General features: G+C 40.1%; 1 protein-coding gene across 2 annotated transcripts in view; it reads left to right on the forward strand.

Moving 5' to 3' along the window:
- The window catches only part of Sh3yl1 (SH3 and SYLF domain containing 1), a 45,772-nt gene that overhangs the window by 15,932 nt on the left and 4,681 nt on the right, over positions 1 to 25,159 (forward strand). For both annotated transcript variants that reach the window (XM_031355646.1, XM_031355648.1), the window contains exons 6-9: positions 9,504 to 9,616; positions 10,224 to 10,352; positions 11,924 to 12,086; positions 12,957 to 13,035. In XM_031355646.1, coding sequence (XP_031211506.1) covers positions 9,504 to 9,616; positions 10,224 to 10,352; positions 11,924 to 12,086; positions 12,957 to 13,035 — 484 coding nt within the window. The remainder of the gene's footprint in view (positions 1 to 9,503; positions 9,617 to 10,223; positions 10,353 to 11,923; positions 12,087 to 12,956; positions 13,036 to 25,159) is intronic.

Raw genomic sequence — 25,159 nt, forward strand, 5'->3', positions numbered from 1 at the left:
TCCCTAGAGGTAGCCCAGGCTCAGCATGATAGGACAGAGGCTCCTTAGTGCCTTTATTTTGCTTCTTACACCAGGCAGATCATTCCCCTCCAGCTTCCTCTTCTCTCTTCTCTCCTCCTCTCCACTTACCTCCTTCCTTCCCTTTCTGTGAACTTGTCTGTCTTTCACCTTCTGTATTAACTGGGATATATCCACGACAGCATAAACACAAAATGTTTCAGTTCTGCTTCTCATCAGCAGTATAGACAGTAGAATCCACTTTCAAACCATCTGGTGCCTTCTCCTGGTAGTTCCTTTCCTCAGATAACCTACCCAGACTTCCAGTTCTGATGTCCCCAGCCCTCTGGGGACATTTGACTCCACCCCTTATTTCCAGTCTCCATCTCTTCTTCTACAACTCCCAATCGTCTTTTTACACCCTAACATTTCTATAGTCCCTATACCCTCTGATTGCCCCAGCTCCATGTAAGCCTGATTTGAGCATCAGGTCAAGTAGCATTTGTTTTGAACATGTTGAGAGATTGAGTAGTAATAGGTAGCTTAAATTTCAAAAAAACACTAGAGACCAAAAAGGAGACCTCCAAGATCATTCTTTAGAAATTGAGGATTTTTTCCAGTCTAATAGCCTTGAAAAAGAAATGTAATGAAATATGAGGACATTAAACAAACATCTTATGAAGTGCTATACTTTATTGTTTTCAAAGCTACATGGGTTACCAGGTGAGGCACTGGCTCAAATTCTAGCCAGAGCACCCACCTGCTGTGTGATGTTGAAAGGCACTCTCTTCATCTACATCATAGAGATGAAAATGGCCTTCCCTTGGCTTATAATGATAATCAAATAGACTGACATGCATAAAAAGCTCTTGGGATGATATGTTAGAATTTTTTTTAATTTTATCATTTACAAAGTTTGGATCACAAAGCTTATCTTGATGGTGGTATAAAATTAGTTCTGGAATTTTGTTAACATGCAAAAAAGATCATTATTAGTTTATTAAATGTGACTTTGAATTATTATCTAGAGTTGCTTATTGAACTAAGTCCTGTCTTTAGTGTTTTTAGTGCTTATTTTAAAGTGTTTTTGAAACAGATGCCCTAAAATATAGATACTAAATAATGAACAGTTCCCAGAAATTCCGTGCAGAGTAAGGGGAAGCCTGTTCCTCTTGCTTCGGGTGGGAAATCCCTGGAATTAGCTTTCTCAAGAGAAGGAGACTTGAAGTCCAGCATTAGGGTCACGCATGGGCAGGTGAGCCGGGCTGCAGATGCGGAGCGTTCAGCCATCAGGCTTCAGGACGATGCTGCTGTTTACGGTGTCCTAATATGTGAGTTTGGGGGATGCTGAGTGTACAGTAATTGTTACTTTCTTCTCCGTTGCTTCTCCAGAATCCCTATACAGTATATTCAGATCTGCTGTGCCTGGGCTTTGAACTTTCATGGCTGTGTCCCCATCTTTATTAATATTTATCCTATTTTCAGAGATAGGGCCTCAAGTGTGTACCTTTGGTAATTTTTTTGTTGTTGTTGCCCTGGTCCTGAGAAAGTATGTTTACATCTCAGTACGAGCTTTAGAGATATCAGTGACCTTGAATGGGTGGACATTATTTGTAAAAAAGACCAAATAAGGTAAAACTACTCTGCAAGCTAAGCATCTGCCATTGTAGATTTAGATGACAAGTCATATTTCTCTTCTGAGTCCTAAAAAACATCCAGCCGTCTTAACCTTTACACATAAATACCCTTGATTATACAATTAAAAAATTAAATACTAGGAGCCGTAACTATAACACACAAATTTACCATGTGCTGTAAGAATTTCTTTTCCAAGGGGAAGGGGAGTTAAATGGTAGACAGCTATTTTCGTCGGAGTCTTCACCTAGTACGTATAACAGCTTCCTCGTGGCTGAACAGGTGGACACCAGCCCCACAACGCTGCCCCTTATCCTTAGTTTTCCTAACCTGTACTTCCTAGTTCCCTGAAAAACCCTGAGGCCTTATGGAATTAGGACCTGATTGTGTACAGCTATGGAGAGGAGGGACTGGATACCACGTGAGGGTGCAAGGACCTTGTCTGTCTCCTCCTTTCCTGGAGAAATATGAACATCTTAAGAAGCCTGGCTGTGATTATTTCAAGCAAGTGGTTATTCAGCTCAAAAGACAGTGCACAATATCATTTTAGGAAAAAAAAGTTAAATCTAAATTATACACATAGAGTAATGTAATAAATTGATATTACCTGTGTACATACTTATAATCCATTAAACCTTCTAAGTTTCCAAATATACCTTGGAAAAAATACAATACAGTTTTTATGATTTATACAGCATGTATGGTAAATTGATGTTTATAGCACCCAAGAGAATTCAGCTGACTGTGATGCTGGAATTTTGTTTGAAAGATTTTAGACAGAGTGTCCCTTTTATCCCTTCCCTGTATTAGCATCCCATTATTATAAGCACCTTTGATAAATAATAGTAGCCACAATCTGCAAGTAGTTAATCTCCTAGATGTTCTTAAGCACACAGTGCATTTACTTAGGCTGTTCTGTTCTCTTCCCTATCAGAGTCAGTGAGCCAAGTGACCCAGAGCAGGGACTTTGTAAGAAATTTTGATACAAACATGTTTGGGTCTGAATTGGGCTAGTCAAATCCTGTCTGGAGAGCTAACTTTTCAGTGAACTAAAACAGCATATAAGAATTCTTCAGTATTGTCCATATCCAAAAGGCACTTATTTCCCCTATATGCCTGAAGCTAGTGATCTACATATCCATAACGAGTTTGCATTTGTGCAGCTGGGGACAGACAGCCTGAAACCTTATCATGTGTTTTTCCTCCTACAAAGACATCAAGCAACAGGATAATAGAATGATTCTGTGAGGCATGGAGATCTTGGTTCCTTTGCCAGTAAAACCTCTCACCTATTTTTCCCTTTGGCCCTTTTAAAACTTATTGTATCTGTTAAAGCATTAAATATAAAGCCCAGGCATCTAAAAGAATTTAGGAAAGTTGTGGTTTTTCCTTAGTTTGATGTGTCTTCGTAATTACAAAGTAGGAACAATGGCAAGGTCATCCATGTTTGGTGGGGCAAAAACAAAGGCAGACCACAGGAGAAGGGCAGAGGCGTCCCAGGTAAGAAAATATCTTACCTTAGAAGAAACAGTCTTGGAAATCCCCACGGAGAGAACAGGCATTAGGACCCAGGAGAGCTCTTATCTCCAGTCTCCTGTCTAGCCCTGTGGCTAAGGGGCTCTCCCTGTGGGCACTCTGAGGTGGGACCTCCAACCTCACCAGCTGTCAAGTATTCCTGGGGTCTGCTGGGGGTACTGGGAGCAGGGGCTAAAGAAGGAAGAAGGCTCTCATTTCCACTCCTATCCACAGTGTAGCTCCTGTTATAGTGGCTAAGGCTGGAGTCATTGTGCTCCTGCCCTGCCCAAAGGCCTGGACTTTATTGGACCTAATCTTGCCAGCCCTGCTCACAGCAGGCCAGAGGAGCCCTTTCTTTCCTTTTTTTAGAGATACCCAAACTATATTTTGTTCTGAGTAAGATTCAAAACTCCTTCTGTATGGAAAAAATATCCTTGATCTTTTTTTTTTTAATTGTTTACATCAGGCTCCCTTCCTTCCTTATTCCTTAAATTCAATTTTTTATTGGTTATTTTATTTATTTATATTTCAAATGTTGTCCCCCTTCCTGGTTTCCCCTCTACAAATCCCTCTCCCTTTTCCCCCTCCCCTTTGCGTCTATGAGGGTGCCCCTACACCCACCCACCCACTCCCGCCTCACCCCTCTAGCATCCTCCTATGCTGGGACATCAAACCTCCACAGGACCAAGCACCTCCCCTCCCACTGATGCCAGATAAGGCAGTCCTCTGCTACATATGTGGCTGGCGCCATGGAGGCCTCCATGTGTACTCTTTGGTTTATGGTTTATTCCCTGGGAGCTCTGGGGCATGGATGGGGGAGGGGGGTACTATTAGTTGATATTATTGTTCTTCCCAAGGGGTTGCAATCCCTTTCAGATCCTTCCTTCCCCTAACTCCTCCATTGGGTCCCCCTGGCTCAGTTGGCTGTGAGTATCTGAATCTGTATAAAGCACAGGTGGGGCAGACTTCAGTGGTGAAAGTAAGTTTACATCTAATTTATCCTGTTGTATCTAGCTGAACAGGCAGTCTTATTTCCTCAAAGAAAGTTATTCCCGAACACTGGAGACAAATAGAGAGTTCTGCAGGTAAACTGACCAAACAAACAAAACCTACACCAGGCAGCACATTCTTCCACACATTTATTCCAGGATGGAAACAGTCACTCCCGTTGTTTTCTTAATGGGCAACCTGACTTCTGAGAAGCTCAGCTTTGAAAGCCAGTAGTATAAGAATATAATGACAGGATATGTCTTAAATACATTCAACAGCTTCTTTATAGGAAAATGGCAGTAAAGTCCAAAACATAGAAAACAGTGCTGCTGCTGCTGCTGCTGCTGCTGCTGCTGCTGCTGCTGCTGCTGCTGCTACTGCTGCTGCTGCTGGGTTGGAGAGAGGGCTCAGCCATTAAGAGCACTGACTGCTCTTCCAGAAGTCCTGAGTTCAATTCCCAGCAACCACCTGGTGGCTCACAACCATCAGTAATGGGATCTGATGCCCTCTTCTGGTGTGTCTGAAGACAGCTACAGCATACTCATAATAAATAAATACATAAATACATAAAGTATTAAATTAAAGAAAGGAAGGAAGGAAGGAAAAGAAAACAGTGCTGCTTCCAGCCCACCCTAGAATAATCTGACTGACAGAATTCACAACAGACATTGAGTTTCCGTCATTGGAATTTGGTAGGGGTTGGAGTACCAACCAACTCAGCCTTTTACAGAGAGAATATTAGGAAGCCTTTGTCAGAGATGAGCGTTTCGTCTTTTTTTTTTATTAGATGTTTTCTTTATTTACAGTATCTCCTTTCCCAGGTTCCCCCTCCAAAAAAGGAAAAAAAGAAAAGAAAAGAAAAGAAAAAAACAAAAACTAAAACAAACCCCTGTTCCCTCCCCTCTCCCCCTGCTCATCACCCCACCCCCTCCTGCTTACTGGCCCTGGTTTAGTCTTTAAGCCTCCAAGGACAGAGCTGAGTGAGGACCTGGAAAATATTGGGAGGTAGTCCCTATATCTGGTTTGTGTGGTGAGACTAGCCACTGCCTCTGAGTTAGGGGTGTGAGCCCCTGTAACAAGATCAGCAGGGAAGTTGCATAACTTCCAGGCAGAGTCAACAGGGGTTGGGAGAATGGAGAGGAGACAACTTGGGCCTCTGTGAAGTATGAATGAGTAAGGAAGTGTTGTGTGGCAAAGCTTTTCCTGGGAAAATGCAATACTCATCTACTCATTGCAGATAGGGAATCCACAGCAGACCAAAGTCCCAACAGAGTGAACCAATGAGTTTTATCTGGCTTACTTAGAGTAATAGGGGTTGGGTGAGATGTCGCTCTAGGAGCTGAAATGACTCAAAGACAGCTGCACCAATAAAGGCTTACTCAGTTCCAGGCAGTTCTTCTAGTGTCTGTTGCTTGTAGGCAGCTGATCTCGGAGTTGTCTTTGCATTGTTATTCCCACTGGATGAGAGTAACATGACTACCACAATATTTGAGCCAAATTTGAAGCAAACTTTATTAAATACTGGTTAGGAAGATGGACACTGGCCAGGACCACCCCCAGGATTCCCAGAGAGTGTCACTGAATTACATTAGACAGAGACTTATAAAGGCAAAGCCCACACGTTTATATACTTTCTGCCTTTATCCAATCAGGGGTCCCCGGCTTCTGTCCATTGGTTGGGTGTAAGTATCTGCATCTGATTCTTTCATCTGCTTGTTGGGTGTCTCAGAGGGCAGCCATGCTAGGCTCCTGTCTGTCAGAGCACCACAGCAACAGTAACAGTGTTGGGCCTTGGAGCTTTTTCTTGAGATGGATCCCAAGTTGGGCCGGTCACTAGACTGCCTTTCCCTTCAGTCTCTTCTCCATTTTTGTCCTTGCAGTTCTTTTAGACAGGAACAATTCTGGGTCAGAGTTTTTGACTGTGGGATGGCAACTTGATGCCCTGTCTTTCTACTGGAGGTGGGCTATACAAGTTCCCTTTCCCCACTGTAAGGCATTTCATCTAATGTCCCTTTAAGTTCTCTCACCTCCCAGGTCTCTGGTACCATCTAGATGGTCCTCCCACCTCCCACCCTCCGAGGTTGCATATTTTCATTCATTCTGCTGGCCCTCAGGGCTTTTCTCTTGCCCCCTCCCAATACATGATCATGTTCCCCTTTCCCCTCCCTCTCCCCTCTTCCACCCAGGTCCCTCCCTCCCCTCTGCCTCCAGTGACTTGGGATTGAAGCATTCTCACTTCAGCCCTTCTGCTTGTTAACCTTCTTGAGTTCTATGGATTATGTCCTAGGTATTCTGTACTTTTTTGGCTAATACCAACTTATTAGTGAATACTATGCATGTCCTTTTGGGTCTGAGTTACCTCACTCAGGATGATGTTTTCTAGTTCCACCCATTTAGCTGCAAAACTCAGGATGTCCTCGTTCTTAATAGCTAGCTGAGTAGTATTCCACTGTGTCAATGAACCACATTTTCTGTATCCATTCTTCTGTTGTGAAACATCTAGGTTGTTTCCAGCTTCTGGCTATCACAAATAAGACTACTATGAACATAATGGAGCACATGCCCCTGTGGTGTATGGTGGGGTATCCCAAGAGTGGTATAGTTGGTTCTTCAGGTTCTATGTCCAATTTTCTGAGGAACTTCCAGATTGACTTCCAGAGTGGTTGTACCAGTTTGCAGTCCCACCAGCAATAGTGGAGTAAAACATTCAAACTTTTATCAGATTCTTCAGTCCTATCTTATACTGTCTCAGTGTTGTTCCACTGCCCAGCCTTCATCAGGAAGACTTTTCTGCTTTTCATTTTCAGCTATAGAAATCTTTTTGGCTGTTATCTTTTTTTCACTAGTAGCATCACAAAAAGAACGCAGGATCATCTTACTCTTACTTCAGAGAAGCCAAACACAGAGCCGATAGAAAGTTAGAAGGCTGACTTTTCCTAAGTGGCCTCTCAGAGTTTCTTTTCCTTCCTTAACTGTTCTGAGTGGTTGTAAGTGTAGGGTAAAAAATCTGAGCTTACTTCCAATTTTGAAAGTCCACCAAAACCTACCAATCCCTGACCTAGCAATCTCACCAGCCCTACCCTTCACCCTAGAAACCCCTCCCCCAAGAAACCCTGTGCCCTGCTTTCCCTAGCAGAGGCAGCCACTTGTGTGTTTCTCGATAAATATCTTGTGTAAGATTTGTTGTGCAGTGTGAGTTTGTGGTGTTCCTTGGCTCCAGACTGCCAGAATACTTTTCTTCTTAGAGCTGCAATCCTTGTATTGGGGAAACCTTTCCCCTCAGAGCTTAATTTAAACAGTATGCAGCAACTACTGCAGCATTTCTGGAGAAAAATTTACATCTTTTGAGTGTGAATGTACCAAACAATACAAGGTTATTTAGTTACCTGCAGGTGCCTATGAGACATGGTTATATAATCACGACATTAAGTGCTTAAATGGGCAGAAGGAATGCCATCAGGTGTAATGGAACGGGCCTGCAATCCCAGCATTCAGCAGACCAAAACAGGAAGATTGTAAATCCAAGGCCAGCAGCCTCGGCTGCAGAGTGAGACAACAATAAAGAGATGCTAAGCTATCCTGTCATTCAGCACAGCAATCCACAGTTGCATAGTTAACAAACTTTATCAGTTAGTATACGAGATGATGCAGAGAAACTAGGCCAGTCTGGGCAGAGCTGTTGGATATCAGATAGGCCACGCTGTTTTGGGGCAGGGGATGGGGTGGGAGAGGGCAATTAAGAAAATGGTAGAAAGCAAGCAGGTTTTATACAGCAGTCAGCAGGGTGAGTGAGGCCCTAAGCTGATCCAGGCCGTCTGGATTGACTAGGTGCCCTTGCCCAAGGTAGCTGACCTTTTGGCAGAGCTTAAGGGGAAGTTCCTGGAGGGTTGGGGTGGTTTCTAGTAAACAGAAGCCCTGCCTTTAGGCTTTAGTCATTCCACTTACCTGGCCAAAGTCCGGTTTAGGACAGTGTCACTCTTACTGCCAAGGGGGAGGGGGAGTTTGCACGGAACACTTGGCAAGAGCTGAGAAGACTTCTGCACTTATCAAGAACCACTTCTAGCAGGGATATTTTTGATGACAAGAATTCTCTGTACATCAAATGAAACATTAATTAGAAAACATTTAGAAAATTTTAAAGAACTATACACATTAAAGCATCTCTTAGGATCTGCTTGGCCCATTATATGACCATATACATATATATATATATATATGTATGTATATATATGCTTCATTAATTTCTTTTCCACACACAGTGGAGGGTGGCTATGTGAGCATGCCACCGTTATACAGAAGGAGCCAGACACTGAGCATCTCTCAACATTATTTCCTCCAAGATGACCCAACAGTTGAGAATTAGTGGCATTCACACCCAAATATCTTCTATTTTAAGCCCAGTTCCCTAGCACCTGCATTCTACCTTCAGTGTTACAGATACAGATGATGTATGTGTCTGATCCTCATGGCAGTTGGGTGAGGTAGGTTCTGTGTTAAGATCTCAGGGAACCAAGAACAGTATGCCAACTAAGGGGAGGGAAGTGAGGGTCAACACTGCTGTCTCCAGTGATACCTCGCATGTGATAGGTGATGCTCCTTTTCTTCTCTAACTTTGGGCCTCCTGTGGCCATTATGAATTTGAAAAGCGAGCTCTATGTTGTATTGATCTAAGCATTCACTTGAGTCTCCGTAGACATTACTAACACGAAAACCAACAGTCACCATTTACATATCTAATATGCAGTGTAAGGGTGATAAGTAGACAGCCACCTACAGGATTAGTTAGGGTAGAGGTCACCTCAGACATGAAGCCTGCTATGGAGTCCCAGCTCTGCGTTCTATGAGGCTAGATTTTGTAACCATTTGGTCTTCACCTTGTTTGATCTGTTCTGGTTATCAGTGTGATGATTTGTAGGCTCATTGGTACTTTATTAGCTGCACTCCCAGTTGATGAGAGGGATAAAGGAGACTACTGAAGGCTGGATGGCTCACAGGTATTTGCCATAATTACCTGTACAAGGCTGGCTTCTGGCCTTATCTACGCAAAGTCCTGGCATCCCTTTCATATCTGGCTCCCTATTTACATTGAAAGTTTACATTATATATGGTAGAGCTGACTTTAAGTCACCATGTATTTTATGCACTGTTTTAGGTATGGTTGTTTTGGTATGGGTTTTTTCTCTTGGGAGGGGGGGTGTTGTTTATTGAGTCGGTAAACTAGCTAGTGGCTTAGAATTAGCTAGCAGGGTGGCCTTGAACACACAGAGATGTACTTGCCTGTGCCTCCCAAGTGCTAGGCTTAAATGTATATACTACTTCATCAGGATGTGTGGCTGTTTATAAACGAGTGGGTTTCTACATTTCAGGTATCAGATTTGGTGATAATTCTGAATTACGACAGAGCAGTAGAAGCCTTTGCAAAGGGTGGAAACCTGACCCTGGGAGGGAATTTTACTGTAGCAGTTGGGCCCCTAGGCAGGTGAGTAAAATATTCTAAACTATAAAGACAAAAAAGTCCTAGTTTTTTCACATTAAGAAGAAATTTAAGTTAAAATGAACACACATGATTTCTAAAGGTTTTGCCATAAGCATAGGCCATGCTTTCTATTGAACTGACATAATTTTTTGTATTAACTGATAAAGGGTATAAGTGTTTTGGAATAAATTTTTCTTAAAGTAAATCATTAGAATGTGAAATGGATGAATCTTACTAAGCAGTATTTATAACACTGATTTTCCTTCTCTTTTAATGAAACAGTATTGTTGCATTAATAGTCATGCTAGAGAGTTACAATTGTGCCTACTTATGGAAACTAAATTGTAAGCCATCTGAAATGTTGTATGCCTCTGTACTCAGCACTGCGCTCCAGTTGAGAGGGCTACTCTCAGATCTCCCTTCAGTGTCATCTCACCAGACCGTCAGGCCTTCTACAGCACTCTCATGTGATATGTCTTCCCACAGCTGCCTTCCCTCCAAGCCACATTAAAACTCTAGCTCAGCCAAGAAAAGCCATGGCCCAGGCAGACAGGCTTTGTGACTACGTGCCAGTGATGAGCAGTCACTTTGGTTCTGCTACCTTTTGTAGGAACCTGGAAGGCAACGTGTCCCTGAGGAGCTCTGCAGCCGTCTTCACATACTGCAAGTCCAGGGGCCTCTTTGCTGGTATCTCCCTAGAAGGAAGCTGTTTGATTGAAAGGAAAGAAACCAATCGGAAGTAAGTTCATACAGTGACTTTCATTTTTTTGTTTGTTTGTTTTTGAAGTACACGATGAGAAGATACTTCAAAAGTTGTCATGGTTTAAGAGTTTACAAGTAACACTTATATTATCGTTTAAATACAACAAAGTCTATATTTAAAATTTGTAAGATGAAATTAGTGTTACTGGGGCTAGGGAAGTGTCTCAACAGTGAAGAGCACTTGTTGCTCTTACAGAGGTCCTAGGTTTGTTCCCCAGCACCACATGGTGGCTCACAACCACCAGCCGTAATCCCAGTCCCAAGAGATAAGACACTTGCTTCTTACCTTTGAGGGCTTCAGACAAGCATGCAGTCCACCCAACAAAACACATAAAATAATAATAGAGTAATTAAAAAGTTTGAAAGGTAGTATGTGCTTATGAAAATAAAACAGACAAAATAAACAAACCATGATACATTTTTCTTGCTAATCCTTTTCAGCTACCTCCTGTTTCTCCTCGATCTTCTTTTGCCAAATAAGATTACAGCCATGGCGTATATTCAATTGCAGATGCATTTTTTTCTGCTTGGCATTGTAATAAGCACAACCATAAGTTGTTGACCAGGCAGTGTTTACTAGGTGACAATATGACACTATCATGCCGTATAGTGAGCACAGCAAATAATACTGTGGGTCAGTACCTTACTATGAAAGATTTTCTATCACCACGTTCTAGATTGTCTCCTTCCATACCAAATAAAGACCAATTTTGATTCAAAACCCAATTTGATTTTTAAAATATTGGTTGCTATCTCAGAGCTTCCTTAATCTTATGTCTGGACAGTTTTTACTCAAGTGAGTCTTAGAGATCAAACCCAGCAGACTACCAGAATCACAAGCCCAAGGGGACCAGAGTCTAAGTTACATCCAGGGCCCTGCCAATATGGACAGACACTCTACTGAGTTTCGAGTAAATGCGCCTACCAGGATCACACCAGTTTTCCCAAGAGTACAATATCAGACTGCTACCTTGCATACAAACCAGAACTAGTCTAATGAGGGACATTAAGGTTTGCAAAAGTCATCTTACAGAAGCAGGAGTGATATGAATGTCCACTTCTGGTTTCATGAAGTTGAGAATGCTTTTAGAAACTCCTAATTCTAGGTCTTTGGCAGTTTTCTTCCTAAACCTCAGCTAAATCTTAGGTAAACTATAACAAGTAACCCCGTAATAAACTGCAAATCCTCCAGTTAAAACAAGACACTTCAAAACAATCACAAAGCTATATATATGTCTTCTTTTTTAAAAAAACATAAAGATAAAACTAATGGAGTATGTGTACTTTATATGTTTATGTATTTCTATATAATTTGTGTCTGTGTGTATATGTGACATGCTTTTTATATGAAGAAAAGTACATGTCAATATTTACATTCATTAACCTAGAAAGTGAGCTCAGGGTGAGTCTAAGAATTAGACATGGCATAAGACTTGTAGTATATGATGTATTTTATAAGAATGATTACACATGTATGTGAATATGCTGTATTTACCTCCAAAGCAACTCTGTATTCTACAGAAATGTTCTTAATTTTGTATTTACTAGATTTTACTGTCAGGACATTCGAGCTTATGACATTTTATTTGGAGATGTCCCACAGCCTGCTCAAGCAGAAGATCTTTATGAAATTCTTAATTCCTTCACTGAAAAGTATGAAACTGAAGGACAGCGCACCAATCTGAAGAAAGTAGCACGGGAACAGAGGAAGGTGCTGTGGCCAGGCTTCTCGTTTCTCTCAGTGAACACAAGGGGCTCTGTCTTAGGACATCCAGTTCTGCTATCAAGTTCCCAGTGATACACTGAACTTCCTTTATGATTCATTTATATAAAGTCTTCAGAAATGTCCTAGAGTTTGGACATGGAGAGATTTTAAGAATAGTTTGTCTTCTATAACTGTATGTCTCTTAGGATGAAATCTGGTAATGTCAGAGAACCAGTTCTTGCTGTGACGTTCTTTATTTGGTTCCTACTTTGTTCCTGTTGTGCAGAGTGAAACCGGAGTATAGTGTTTAAGCTATCACTGCCTTTCTCTGCTGACTGTTGCCTGTGACTATATCACTGGACTTAAAGCCTCTACAGACCTCATATGGTTGTCAGAGGGGGAACAGCTCAAGTGCCAGTGTACTAGACACCCTACACACACACACACACACACACACACACACACATATATACATGTCAGAGGGGGAGGTGCTCAAGTGCTAGAGCGTACTAAACCACACACACACCCTACACACACACACACACACACACACACACACACATATATACATGTCAGAGGGGGAGGTGCTCAAGTGGCAGTGTACTAGACACCCTAAACACACATACAAACACACACATACACACACACATCTATATACCTATGTCAGAGGGAAAGGGGCTCAAGTGCTAGAGTGTACTAGGTCAGCACACATTAGAGTCTCACGTCCAGCCCTTCACCATACATATGAGTGTCTGGGAGCCCAGTTAATAAATACAAAGGCAAAAACCTGATAAATGAACAGGTCAGAGGCAAAGTCCTATTCTCATGAGTAAAAGTCAATTTTAAATTTTGTATATTTATTCTTATGCCTTCCAGGCCAAAGAATTACCTCCAAAACCGTCATCAAGGCCCCAGCAACCCCGCCCACCTGTGCAGCCGAGTGCTGGCTCCCAGGGTAAGTGATTCTGAAGCAGTTTAAATATAAAAGTATTTAAATAATTATTAAGTATTATGAAAACAGGTAACCTTTGTTATATTTTGATATCAGAAGAACATTTAAGAAAAAATGAAGGTTTAGCATCTTCTAAGCCAGGACATAGGCTTTCATACACGAGTCTTCATTGTTGAAATTTGTGAAGACGTCTCTTATTCATAAGATATTTTCTTAAATCTACAATGAGATTTATATTTGATTTTTTATCATGTGGGGCTTGAGGAATACTCAGCATTTAATAAGACTCAGTGCTCTTGCAGAGGAACCTGTCTCCATTCCTAGCACCTACATGGCAGCTCAGAACTTCTGTAACTCTTTCCAGGAGACTGGAGACCCTCTTCAGGTCTCTGTGGGCAGTGCACATGTGTGGTTCACATAACACAGGCAAGACATTCATATAGATAAAATACAAATAAAAGAGCCTTTAAAAAATCAATTCATTTAACTGTACATTCTTAGAAGTACATGGTGTCCGTGAAGTGAAGTAGGTATAGCTGCGCTAAGCACCAGCCTCAGTTGTTTCAGGGTTCTCAAGAGTGGGAGGATTGGATCAACAGGAACATAGTCTCAGGCAGTGACGAAAGTGCAAGCTGGCAGGTGACTCATGGTTGGTCTGAAGCTGCACTTGGAGACAGCTTGCAGTTTCTCTCTCTCTCTCTCTCTCTCTCTCTCTCTCTCTCTCTCTCTCTCTCTCTCTCTCTGTCTCATGTTTTTTCTCTCTCTGAGTTCATCTTAGTCTTTTATTGGTAACACACTTCCTTGTTAGACAATAATACATAATCAAAAAGCCTTTTCTTTATTTTTCTCAAGCCCACTTATTAGTTTTCCTGGAAAACCCCATTTAACTATGCCACCAGAAAGCACAATGCACACACAAAGTCATAGTTCAGTGTCTGCTAAAGCAAGTTATACATTAACTTCTAACTCTCAGTAAAACCTCCAAATCACAGGTCATGTGGGTATAAACTTGAGGTTACAGTATTAGCATGAGAACAGAAAGGTGCTAAACATATTACATAATGGTAATATGTTTAACTTGTCTTAAATTTGCAAAATCTCTTGATAAAGCTCGCCCAAATATCTATTTCTACAATGCTTTTCAAATGTTTCCATATGCAATATTAATTCCTCTTGCAGATTCCCCCAGGGCTCCTTCCCAGGCCTAAATTCTATCTCTTTAAACTTGTACCCTGGTTTCCTTAGGCAGGCGACACCAGGGGGTCAAATCAGTTCCAGGAAGGTGAGCTCACTAATCCAGTAGACCCAGCTATTTCTTCTCTATCCTGTCCCTTGTACTTTCTATGGATACCCTTGTCCTTAGTGACCCAAGCCCAGAGTTTCTTTTCCTTGGGGTCTTCAAATTTTCTTAACTACTAAAGCTTCAGATTTCTCAAAAAAAAAAAATATTTCCTGCTTCTTATATCTGCTGATACAACTCAGTCATCATGAGTTGGCTAAGATTTCTCAGAGAACAATGGAGCCAGTCAGCCTTTACATCCAGAACCCCTTGTCCTGTTATGCCTGGGTTGACTGCTTGAATGACCAGGACCAGTGCAGTTTGTTGCTATAAATATCAGAGCCATTTCCTTCTCTAGTAATGCCCTCAATCCCTTTCCCAGAAAGTTTTACCAGAGTTGTATTTGAGAACAAATGTGATATTTTTTCAAAAAAGGCAAAACAGACAAGCATACAAGAAAGAGCAATGCCATCTGCACACTAGAAAGCCAGAGATGCATTGTGTGGGTTGTCCAGAGATGCATGTACATCTAAAACTATGCCATGCAGCTGACTGGCAACCACATTGCACCTGACATAACTAGATTTTTATAAACACATTTATATAAACTAGATTTTTATAAACACATAAATTTTTAGAAACAGATTTCTTCTGTTTTAATTTTTTAAAAATAAAGGCTTTCTTTTTTTTATTAATTATTTATTTACATTTCAAATGTTACCTCCCTTCTTGGTTCCCCCTCAACGAGACCCCCACTGCATCCCCATCCCCGTCACCTTTTAAAAGGGTGCTCCCCCATCCATCCATCCACTCCCACTTCACCCCTCTAGCATCCCCCTTCTCTAAGGCGTCAAGCCTCCACAGGATCAAGTGCATCCCCTCCCACTGAAGCCAGACAAGGCAGTCCTCTGCTACATATGTAGTGGAGGGTCATGGACCAGTCCATGTATGCTCTTTGGTTGGTGGCTTAGTCCCTGAAGCTCTGAAGGGGTTCAGTTCGTTGATGCTGTTGTTCTTCCTGTGGGGTTACAATCCCCTTTGGTCCTTCAGTCTGTCCTCTACCTCTTCTATAGGGGTCCCAGACCTCAATCCAGTGGTAGGCTGTAAGAATCTGCCAGCTGTCTCAGTCAGGTGCCTCAGAGGACAGCCATGCCAGACTCTTGTCTGCAAGCACATCTTGGCATCAGCAATAGTGTCAGTGTTTAGGGTCTCCATGTGGGATAGATCACAAGTTAGGGTGGTCTCTGAATGGCCTTTCCTTCAGTCTGTGCTCCATATCTTTGTCCCTGCATTTCCTTTAGACAAGAACAATTCTGGGTCAGAAATGTTAAGATGGGCAGGTGGCCCCATCCCACAACTGGGGGCCATGTCTATCTATTGGAGGTGGTCTCTTCAGGTTCCATCTCCCCACACTTGGGCATTTTGACTAAGGTCATCCCCATTGGGACCTGGGAACCTCTTGAATCCCTGAAGTCTGGGACTCTAATAGTTCCCTCTATCCCCCGCCCCACATTACTGTATATTTCTATTCATCCTCCTGGCCCTCTGGGCTTCTTTCCTGTCTCCCCCATACCTGATCTGCCCTCTTTTCCCCCTCTCCCTCCCCTCTTCCATCCTAGCCCCTCCCTCTCTCCCTCTGCCTTCCATGATTATTTGGTACCCCCTTCTAAGTGGGATTGAAGCATCCACATTTGGGCCTTCCTTCTTGTTAAGCTTAATGTGTTCTGTGAGTTGTATCATGGGTATCATGAACCTTTTGGCTAATATTCACTTATCAGTGAGTACATACCATTTATGTCCTTTGAGGTCTGGTTACCTTACTCAGGATATTTTCGAGTTCCATCCATTTGCATGCAAAATTTGTGATATCCTTATTTTTAATAGCTGAGTAAAAATCCATTGTGTAAATGTACCTCATTTTCTGTATCCATTCTTCCATTGAGGGACATCTGGGTTGTTTCAAGCTTCTGTCTACTATAAATAAGGCTGCTATGAACATAGTGGAGTACATAGTCTTGTGATATGGTGGATCATCTTTTGGGTATATGTCCAGGAGAGTCTTCAAGTAGAACTATTTCCTGTTTTCTAAGGAACCACCATATTGATTTCCAGATTGGTTGTGCCAGTTTGCAATCCCACCAGCAATGAAGGCATGTTCCTCTTTCTCCACATCCTCACCAGCATCTGCTGTCACCTGAGTTTTTGATCTTAGCCATTCTGACTTGTATAAGGTGGAATCTCAGGGTTGTTTTGATTTGCATTTCCCTGATGACTAAGGTTGCTGAACATTTCTTTAGGTGCTTCTTGGCCATTTGAGATTCTTCAGTTGAGCCCATTTAGCTCAGTAGCCCATTTTTTAACTGGGATATTTGGTTTTCTGGAGTCTGACTTTTTGAGTTCTTTGTATATTTTGGATATTAGCCCTCTATTGGATGTAGGGTTAATAAAGATCTTTTCCAATTTGTAAGTTGCTGTTTTGTCCTGTTGACAGTGTCCTTTGCCCTACAAAAGCTTTTCAGTTACATGAGGTCCTGTTTGTCAATTGTTGTTTTTATAGAACCTGAGCCATTGGTGTTCTGTTCAGGAAATTTTCCCCTGGGCCAATGTGTTCAAGGCTATTTCCTATTTTTTTCTCTTCCATTAGATTCAGTGTATCTGGTTTTACTGGAGGTCCTTGACCCACTTGGACTTGAGCTTTGTATAAAGAGATAAATATGGATGAATTTTCATTCTTCTACATGCAGACCGCCAGTTAAACCAGCACCAATTATAGAAAATGTTTTCTTTTTTCCACTGTATGGTTTTGGCTTCTTTGTCAAAGATCAAGTGACCATAGGTATATGGGTTTATTTCTGGGCCTTCAATTCTATTTCATTGATTGACCTATCTTTCTATGATCCCATACCATATAGTTTTGCTTTGTTTTGTTTTACTATTGCTCTGTAATAGAGCTTGAGGTCAGGGATGGTGATTCCCCAAGAAGTTCTTTTATTGTTGAGAATAGCTTTCACTATCCTTGGTTTTTTGTTATCCCATATTTATTCAATGTAGTACTTGGAGTTCTTGCTAGAGCAATTAGATAACAGGAAGTCAAAGGGATACAAATTGGAAAGGAAGAAATCATGGTATCACTATTTGCAGATGATATGATATGATAAAATTAACTCAGGCAAATCAGTAGCCTTCCTCTATACAAAGGATAAAAGGGCTGAGAAAGAAATTAGGGAAGCAACACCTTTCACAGTAGTCACAAATAATATAAAATACCTTGGTGTGACTCTAACTAAACAAGTGAAAGACCTGTATAACAAGAACTTCAAGTCGCTGAAGAATGAAATCTAAGAAGACCTCATAAGATGGAAAGATCTCCCATGCTCATGGATCAACATAGTAAAAATGGCCATCTTACCAAAATCATTCTACAGGTTCAGTGTGATCTCCCATTAAAATCTCAACTCAATTCTTCACAGAGATAGAAAGATAATTCTCAAATTGAGGCTTTAAGACATGAGTACTGTCTTTACATCATTTCCACCCCTTTCTCTCTTCTCTCTAATTCCTCCTGCTTTCCCAATTCCCTTTCCAATTTATAACCTCTTCCTCTCTATTTCTTTATCAAAGAGGATAGATGTGTATGTATGTATATATGCATATATATTATGTATATGTATAATCTTTACATCCTCTCCATTCTTTCCCATTGTATAGATATAGAATCTTTCCATCCCTTCTTCCATGATGTTCCCAGTACCTTGTTCACAAGGCACTAGGATTGGATTGGATTGCATTGCATTGTAGATGTCACCTAGGATTAAGTACCCCCACAGTCAATCATTGTCTACCAGTAGTGGCTATCTCTATAATGGTTTCTATCTGGTACAAAAAGCTTTGGTGACTAACAAGAACTAAACTTATCTCTGGACATAAAGATAAGTACTTATAATGTAATTAAAAATTATACTGGGCAAGGAGTAAAAAAAAAATTATACTGGTTTAGAAAAGTAGGAATAGTAGGTTCTTCTGTAAGGTCTGTGACTTCACTGCGTTTCCAGTACCAGGCATGGATTCCCTCCTATTGAGCAAGGTTAAGTCCAATTTGATGGTTGTTAGTTATCACTAGCTGTAAGAGCCGCTATTATACCACTAGGGACATCTTACCAGAATGATTATTGCTTTAGTCCATAGACTTTACAGTTAGGCAGCGCTTGCTTTTCTCCCTTGGTAGCTTACATAGAACCTTCCTATACTGCAGAGCTACCCCTCAGGGAGGAGACTGTTAGGGTTACTCCAGCTCCACTCCTCCAATCCTGTGTCCAAAGTGTGCTGTCTTCAGCAGCAGTGTCTTACCTTAAAGTTTTAGGAGGCAACAAAGGGTAAATAGTCTGTGATGTTTTGGATGCTCTTGGATTCCCCTGGGTCCCCATGCTTAGCATTGGGGATTTGTTAATGAACCTATGGCTCTTGGAGGGATCATTATTATCACCCCCAAGTGGCATAAATTCATTTAAACTATAAATATGTATATTTATGTGCTTGTGTAAGAGAGAGAGTGTGTGTGAGAGAGAGACTGTGTGAGAGAGAGAGTGTGTGTGTATGTGTAAACACAAAATAGTATGTGTCCCTCTGGCTCCAACATCCTTAGTGTTATTAACCTTCCTCCATTCCTCTCCCTCTGGATTGCCTTCTCTCCCCAAACCCATTTTCCTATACCCACATCCTACTATCTCACTCTCTAGCACTCTTTCTCCTGCACTATAGTCCCTTTTCATCTTACTGGTTTAAGAGCAGGTCTCTCCAGGTTCTTTACTCATATCTTAGGATTCACAAATGAGGAAAGCCATGAGACATTTATTCTTCTGGGTATGGGCTATCTCATCCAGTGTAAAATTTTTTCGTTCTATATGTTCAGTTGCAAATTTTGTGATTTTCCTTAATTCTGGGCATATGCCAAAGAGTAGCATAGCTTGGTCACATGATAGATCTACTTTTAGCTTTTTGATAAGTCTCCACACTGTTTACATAGTTGCTGTATCAGTCTGCAGTTCTACCAACAGAGAGCAAGGGTGCACTTTCTCCACAGCCTCTCTACCATTTGTTGTCAGTTTTTTTCATGATCTTGGCCATTCTTCCTGTGTTAGATGAAATATCAAAAAAGTTTTAATTTGTGTTTTTCTAACTATTAAGAATGTTGGACACCTAAAGATATTTCTTGACCATTATTTTTATTTCTTAGAGAACTTTTTGTTCTGATCCTTAGCCTATTTTTAATTGAGTAACTTATTATCTTTATTCTTTTTTTTTGAGTTCTTTGTTTATTCTAAATACCAATTTTTTGTAGGATGTTTAGCTACTATTCTTTCCACTCTGTAGGCTTTCTCTTGATTGTTACTTTGTTGTACAGATACTCTTCTGGTTTCATGAGATCATAGTTGTCAACTGATGACCTTAACTCCTGGGCCAATGCAATCCTAGTCAAGAAGCCCTTCTTTGCACACATATCTCATAGGCTCTGCCTGCATTTTGCTCTAGCAGCTTCAGCTTTCAGGCTTTCACATTGAGGTCTTTGATGCATTTGAAGTTCCTTTATGTACATCATGGTAGACATGCTCTAATCACATACTTCCAAATGTGGGCATCCAGTTTTTATTACAATATTTGTTGAAGAAGCTGTCTTTTTTCCATTGTGTATTTTTGGTATCTTTGTCAAATCTGAGACAGCCATGATCACGTACACACCTATTTAGGTCTTCTATCTGATTCAGTTGATTTACATGTCAACTCTTGGGCTAGTACCATGCTGTCTTTATTTCTGTAGCTCTCTACTATAACTTGAAATCTGGTATGGTTATTCATCCAGTCTTTCTGATCAGGATTGCTTTGCCTATCCATGGTCTTTGTGGCTCTGTATGATTTAGAACCTTTTTTTCCCCCTAATTTCTATGAAGAATATTATATGGATTGTGATTGTATTGAATCAGAAGTAATCTGTAAATTGCTTTTGGGAGGATGGTCATTTTTTTTCAACATTAATTCTACCAGTCCATGAATGTGGAGGTCTTTCTGATGTGTTCATCTATCTCTTTCTCTAGAGATCTAAAGTTTTCATTGTAGGAGGTTTTTTACCTTCTGAATTGGGTTTATTCCTAGATATTTTGTTTAATTGTTTCATTCTATCTTATGTGTATTGATGTTTTATCTGCATGTATGTGTGTATAACACATGTGGACAGTGCCCAAGGAGACCAGAAGAGGGTGTTAGACTCCTGGGAAGGGAGGGAGCAGGCAGTTGTCAGCTGCCATGTACAAACTGGGAGTCAAACTCAGGTCTTCGGGACTAGCTGACACTCTTAACCTCTCAACCATCTCCCCATCCTTTTTTTTTCTTTCTGTTTTCCTTTCTCTCTCTCTCTCTTTTTTTGTGGTGGGTGGGGAAAGGGGGTCAGCGATGGGGAGTGAATTGGGTGGGGGGTTTCTTTAGTTGTTGTTGTTTTGGTTTTTATTTCGTTTTGCTTTTGTTTTTTTCCCTGAGGCTCATGTGAACAGGAGTGTTTCCATGATCTCTGTCAGGATGTTCGTTACTAGTATCTGGAAAGGCTACTAATTTTTATGAGGTGATTTTGTATCTTAACACTTCATTGAAAGTATTGATCATTTCTAGAAGCTTTCTGGTGGAATTTTGGAGATTTCTTAATGTGTGATATCAAATCATCTATAAGGAGGGATAATTTGACTTATTTTTCTATTTGTATCCCTTTAATTTCCTTCTCTTTGTTTTATTGCTCTAGCTAGGTTCCAAGTGCTATATTGAAAAGAAGTGGGGATAGTGGACAGACCAGGTTCAGTCCTAATTTTAATGAGGTTGCTTCAAGTTTTCTACATTTGGATGATGTTGGCTATAGGGTTGTCATGTATAACCTTGATTAGGTTCAGGTATGTACCATCCTCCTGCTCTACTATTTTTAGGAGTTTTATTATAAAGGCATGTTGGTTTTTGTCAAGGTCTTATTTTTGAGATGATCGTGTGATTTTTGTCTTTAAGTTCATTTATATGATTTATTACATCTATTAACTTAAATATATTGAGCTATTTCTGCATCTCAGGGGTAAGGCCAATCTAATTGTTCTGGATAACCTTTTTTATATAATCCTGTAATAGTTTTGAAAATATTTTATTTAGTATTTTTGTGTCTATGTTCATCAGGAATATTGGCCTATCTTTTTGTTCTGTCTTTTTTTAGTTTGGGTATTATAGTAATATATGCTTTGTAGGAGTTTGAAAGTGTTCCTTCTGTCTCTATTGTTTTGAATAATTTAAGAAATATTAGCTGTAGATCTTCTTTGAAAGTCTGGTAGACTTCTGTGGTGAATCCATCTAGCCTGGATTTTGCTTTTTTTATTTGTTTGTTTGTTTGTTTTGGTTAATCCAGAAGACTTTTCATCACTATTTTGATCTCCTTTTTGGTTATGTGTTTGTTTAGGCTGTTGGTCTCTTCTTGGTTTAATTTAGATGGTTTGAATAAATCTAGAAACCTTTCCATTTTTAGAGTTTTCTAACATAATAGACTATGGATTTTTAAAGTATTCCCATATAATCTGAATTTCTTTGGCATCTGCTTTAATCTTTCCCTATTCATCTCTGATGTATTGATTTGGGTTATCTCCTCTTTCTTTTGACTAATTGGGTTTGTCAGTGGTATTTATCTTCTCAAAAACCAGCTGTTAGATTTATTGATTCTTTGTATTATTTAATTTGTTTCTATTTCATTAGTTTATGCTCTGGGTTTGGGGGGTTTTGTTTATTTGGTTTGTGGGTTTGTTTGGTTTGGCTTTGGATTTTCAGGACATAGTTCCTCTGTGTAGCCTTGGCTGTCCAGAAACTCACCTTGTAGACTAGGCTAGCCTTCAACTCAGAAATCAGCCTACCTCTGCTAAGTGCTAGGTTTAAAGGAATAGGCCACCACTGCCTGGCTTATGCTACAGTTTTTAATATTGCTTGTCATCTATTGGATTTAAGTTAATTTATTCTTGCTTTTCCAAAATTTTGAGTTGCATCATTACATCAGCTATTTGTATTTTTCCTGATACTTTGATGTAGGCACTTAGAGCTATAAATTCCCCTTAGGACTGATTTTCTTTTTTATTGTCTTTCAAATTAATTAAAATATAATCACATTATCCCTCCACACCATTTCCTCCTTGTCCTCTACTCCCTTTCAAATGTATGGGCTCTTAAATTTTTTATCATTATTGTTATATATGCAGATAAATATGGAAATACCGCCTGCTGAGTCTGCTTTAGGCCTCTTGTCTCTATGGAAGACTAATTCTTCATTAGCAACCATGAATTGTCTATAGCTCTTCAGATAGAGGTTGGTGCCTGGGTGACTTCCCTCATCTACATTGGCATTTCTGTTGATGTTATCATTTTTCTAGTCTGACTATCATTTTTCTGGTCTTTTTAAGCAGACATACTGAGATTTTGTGGGTATTCTTTCCAGTCCTCTCTAGAAGACACAATATTGCAGCACATATCTTGATTTTCTGACTCTTATAATCTTTTTGCCCCTGCTTTCACAATGTTCTCTGAGCCTTAGGTATAGGAGATGTGTTGTAAATATATCAGAATAAGTGCTAAGCATCCCATAGTTACTTTTTCTCTGAATTTTGACAAATTGCAGATCCCTGACTTCTCTTCTACAGTGAAAACAACTATACTTCCCTGTGAATATAAGTATAAATATTTAGAATACAGTTAGGGATAATCCTTTTTTTATTAAAGTGATGGTAGTAGGTTCTCCTGAGACTTGGTACCTCACAAACCACAGGTAGTCAAGCCACCAGGTTTACAATCCTAGTCATGAATTCCCCCTTATTGATTAGGTCTTGAATCCAATTAGACAGATATTGGTTCCACCAAGATGTGTAACTTGTCATGCTGATCAGGACTGCTTTTAATGTGTCCCGGGGGTTTGTTGTGTTCTGTTTTAATTTTTATTTAGTTCTAGAATTTTAAATTTTTCTTTGGCCCCATTTATCATTGAATAATGTAGAGTTTAATTTCCATGACTTTGTGAAAGTGCTAGAGGTTTGTTTGCTGTTGTTTTTTAAAGAATCATTGTGTTGTGCTCAGAGCAGATACAGTAAGTTATTTCAATTTTTGAACTTCTTAAGATTTGTTTTATGTCCCATGATATGGTCCACTTCAGAGCTTCCATGTGCTGCTAGAGAAAGTATATTCTTGGGGCTGACGAGATGGCTCAGTGGGTAAGAGCACTGACTGCTCTTCCAAAGGTCCTGAGTTCGGATCCCAGCAACCACATGATGGCTCACAACTACCCGTAACGAGATCTAACACCCTCTTCTGGTGTGTCTGATGACAACTACAGTGAATTAGGCTGGAGCGAGCGAGCAGGGACCGGCAGAAGTCTTGAGTTCAATTCCCAGCAGCTATACACATGATAGCTCACGGGCATCTGTTCAGCTACAGTGTACTCATACACATAAAATAAATAAAATAAATATTTTAAAAAAAGAGAGAAACCATATTCTTTGGTTTTGGATTGAATATTCTGCAGATCTCTATTAAGTCCATTCGATATATGATGTCATTTAATTCTGATGTTTCTTTTGTTTATTCTTTGCCTGGGTGGCCTGTTTTTTGGGGAAAGTTAGGTACTAAAATTACCTACTATTAATGAGTTGGAGTTATTCGGTGTCTTTAATTCCATCTTTACTCTTTTTATTAAATTGGATATGCCAGAGTTTCATACATACAGACACCCACACACACAAATATGGGTGGTGATAGCTTCCGAGTTAATTATGCCCATGATAAAAATGCAGCATTGTTCTTTTTCTGTTCAGATTATTTTGTTTAAAGCCTATTTTGTTGGGTATTAGAATAGTGACCTCTCAAATTGCTTTCTGGTCCCATTTGCCTGGCAATTTTTTTCAATCCTATCCTTTTAAGGTAGTGCCTATCTCTGAAGGTAAGATGAGTTTCTTGTACACAACAGACAAGTGGATTTTCTTTCTTAATCTGTTCAACTAACCTGTCTTTTGATTAGGAAGTTGAGGTCATTAGTGTTTAAAGTTACTATTAAAAGGTGTGTATTGCTTACTATGATTTTTGTTGGCAGTGGTTTTCCCTATTTATGTTCTTAGTCATATTTTGTGTTTCAGTAATGTTAGCTTTATTTGTTTTCTTTCTATAGTGTCTTAGCTATAATCATTCCTCTCTTCAGTCCAAACTATCTGTCAGGCTAGTTTGGTGCACATTAATTCTTTTAGTCTGTTTATGTCATGGAATGTTTTTCCTCCTCCTTTTAACTATGATAGATAGTTTTGCTGGGTATAGTAGTCTAGGTTGTCATCCATGGACTATTAGAACCTGAAATACATTGCCTCAGTTGCTTCTGACTTTTAGTTTCCATTGTTACTCTGATAGGTTTTCCTGTATATGTGACTTGAGGTTTGTCTCTTGCATCTTTCAGTGCCCATTTTTGTTCTGTGTACTTAGTATTCAGCTGTAGTATGCTGTGGGACATTTATTTTCTGGTCCCACCTACTTGGGGTTCTCTGTGCTACTTATTATCTGTATGAGTATGTCTTCTGTTAATTTGCAGCTTTATTCTATGATTTTGTTGAGGACCTGGTATATGTCTTCTTTTATGCCTATAATTTAAAGAATTGGTCTTGTGGTGGTGTCTCAAAGTTCCTGCCTGCTCCTTTCCTATGTTTTTTAAAATATTTCATATTCTTTGCTTGAGTGGTCCAGTCCATTTAATTTATCTTCTCCTACTTATATCCTATCTTTTCCTTGATCCATTCTACTTGTAAGGCTTTCCCC

The sequence above is a fragment of the Mastomys coucha genome, unplaced genomic scaffold (genome assembly GCF_008632895.1).
Source record: "Mastomys coucha isolate ucsf_1 unplaced genomic scaffold, UCSF_Mcou_1 pScaffold6, whole genome shotgun sequence".
Taxonomy (NCBI): Eukaryota; Metazoa; Chordata; class Mammalia; order Rodentia; family Muridae; genus Mastomys; species Mastomys coucha.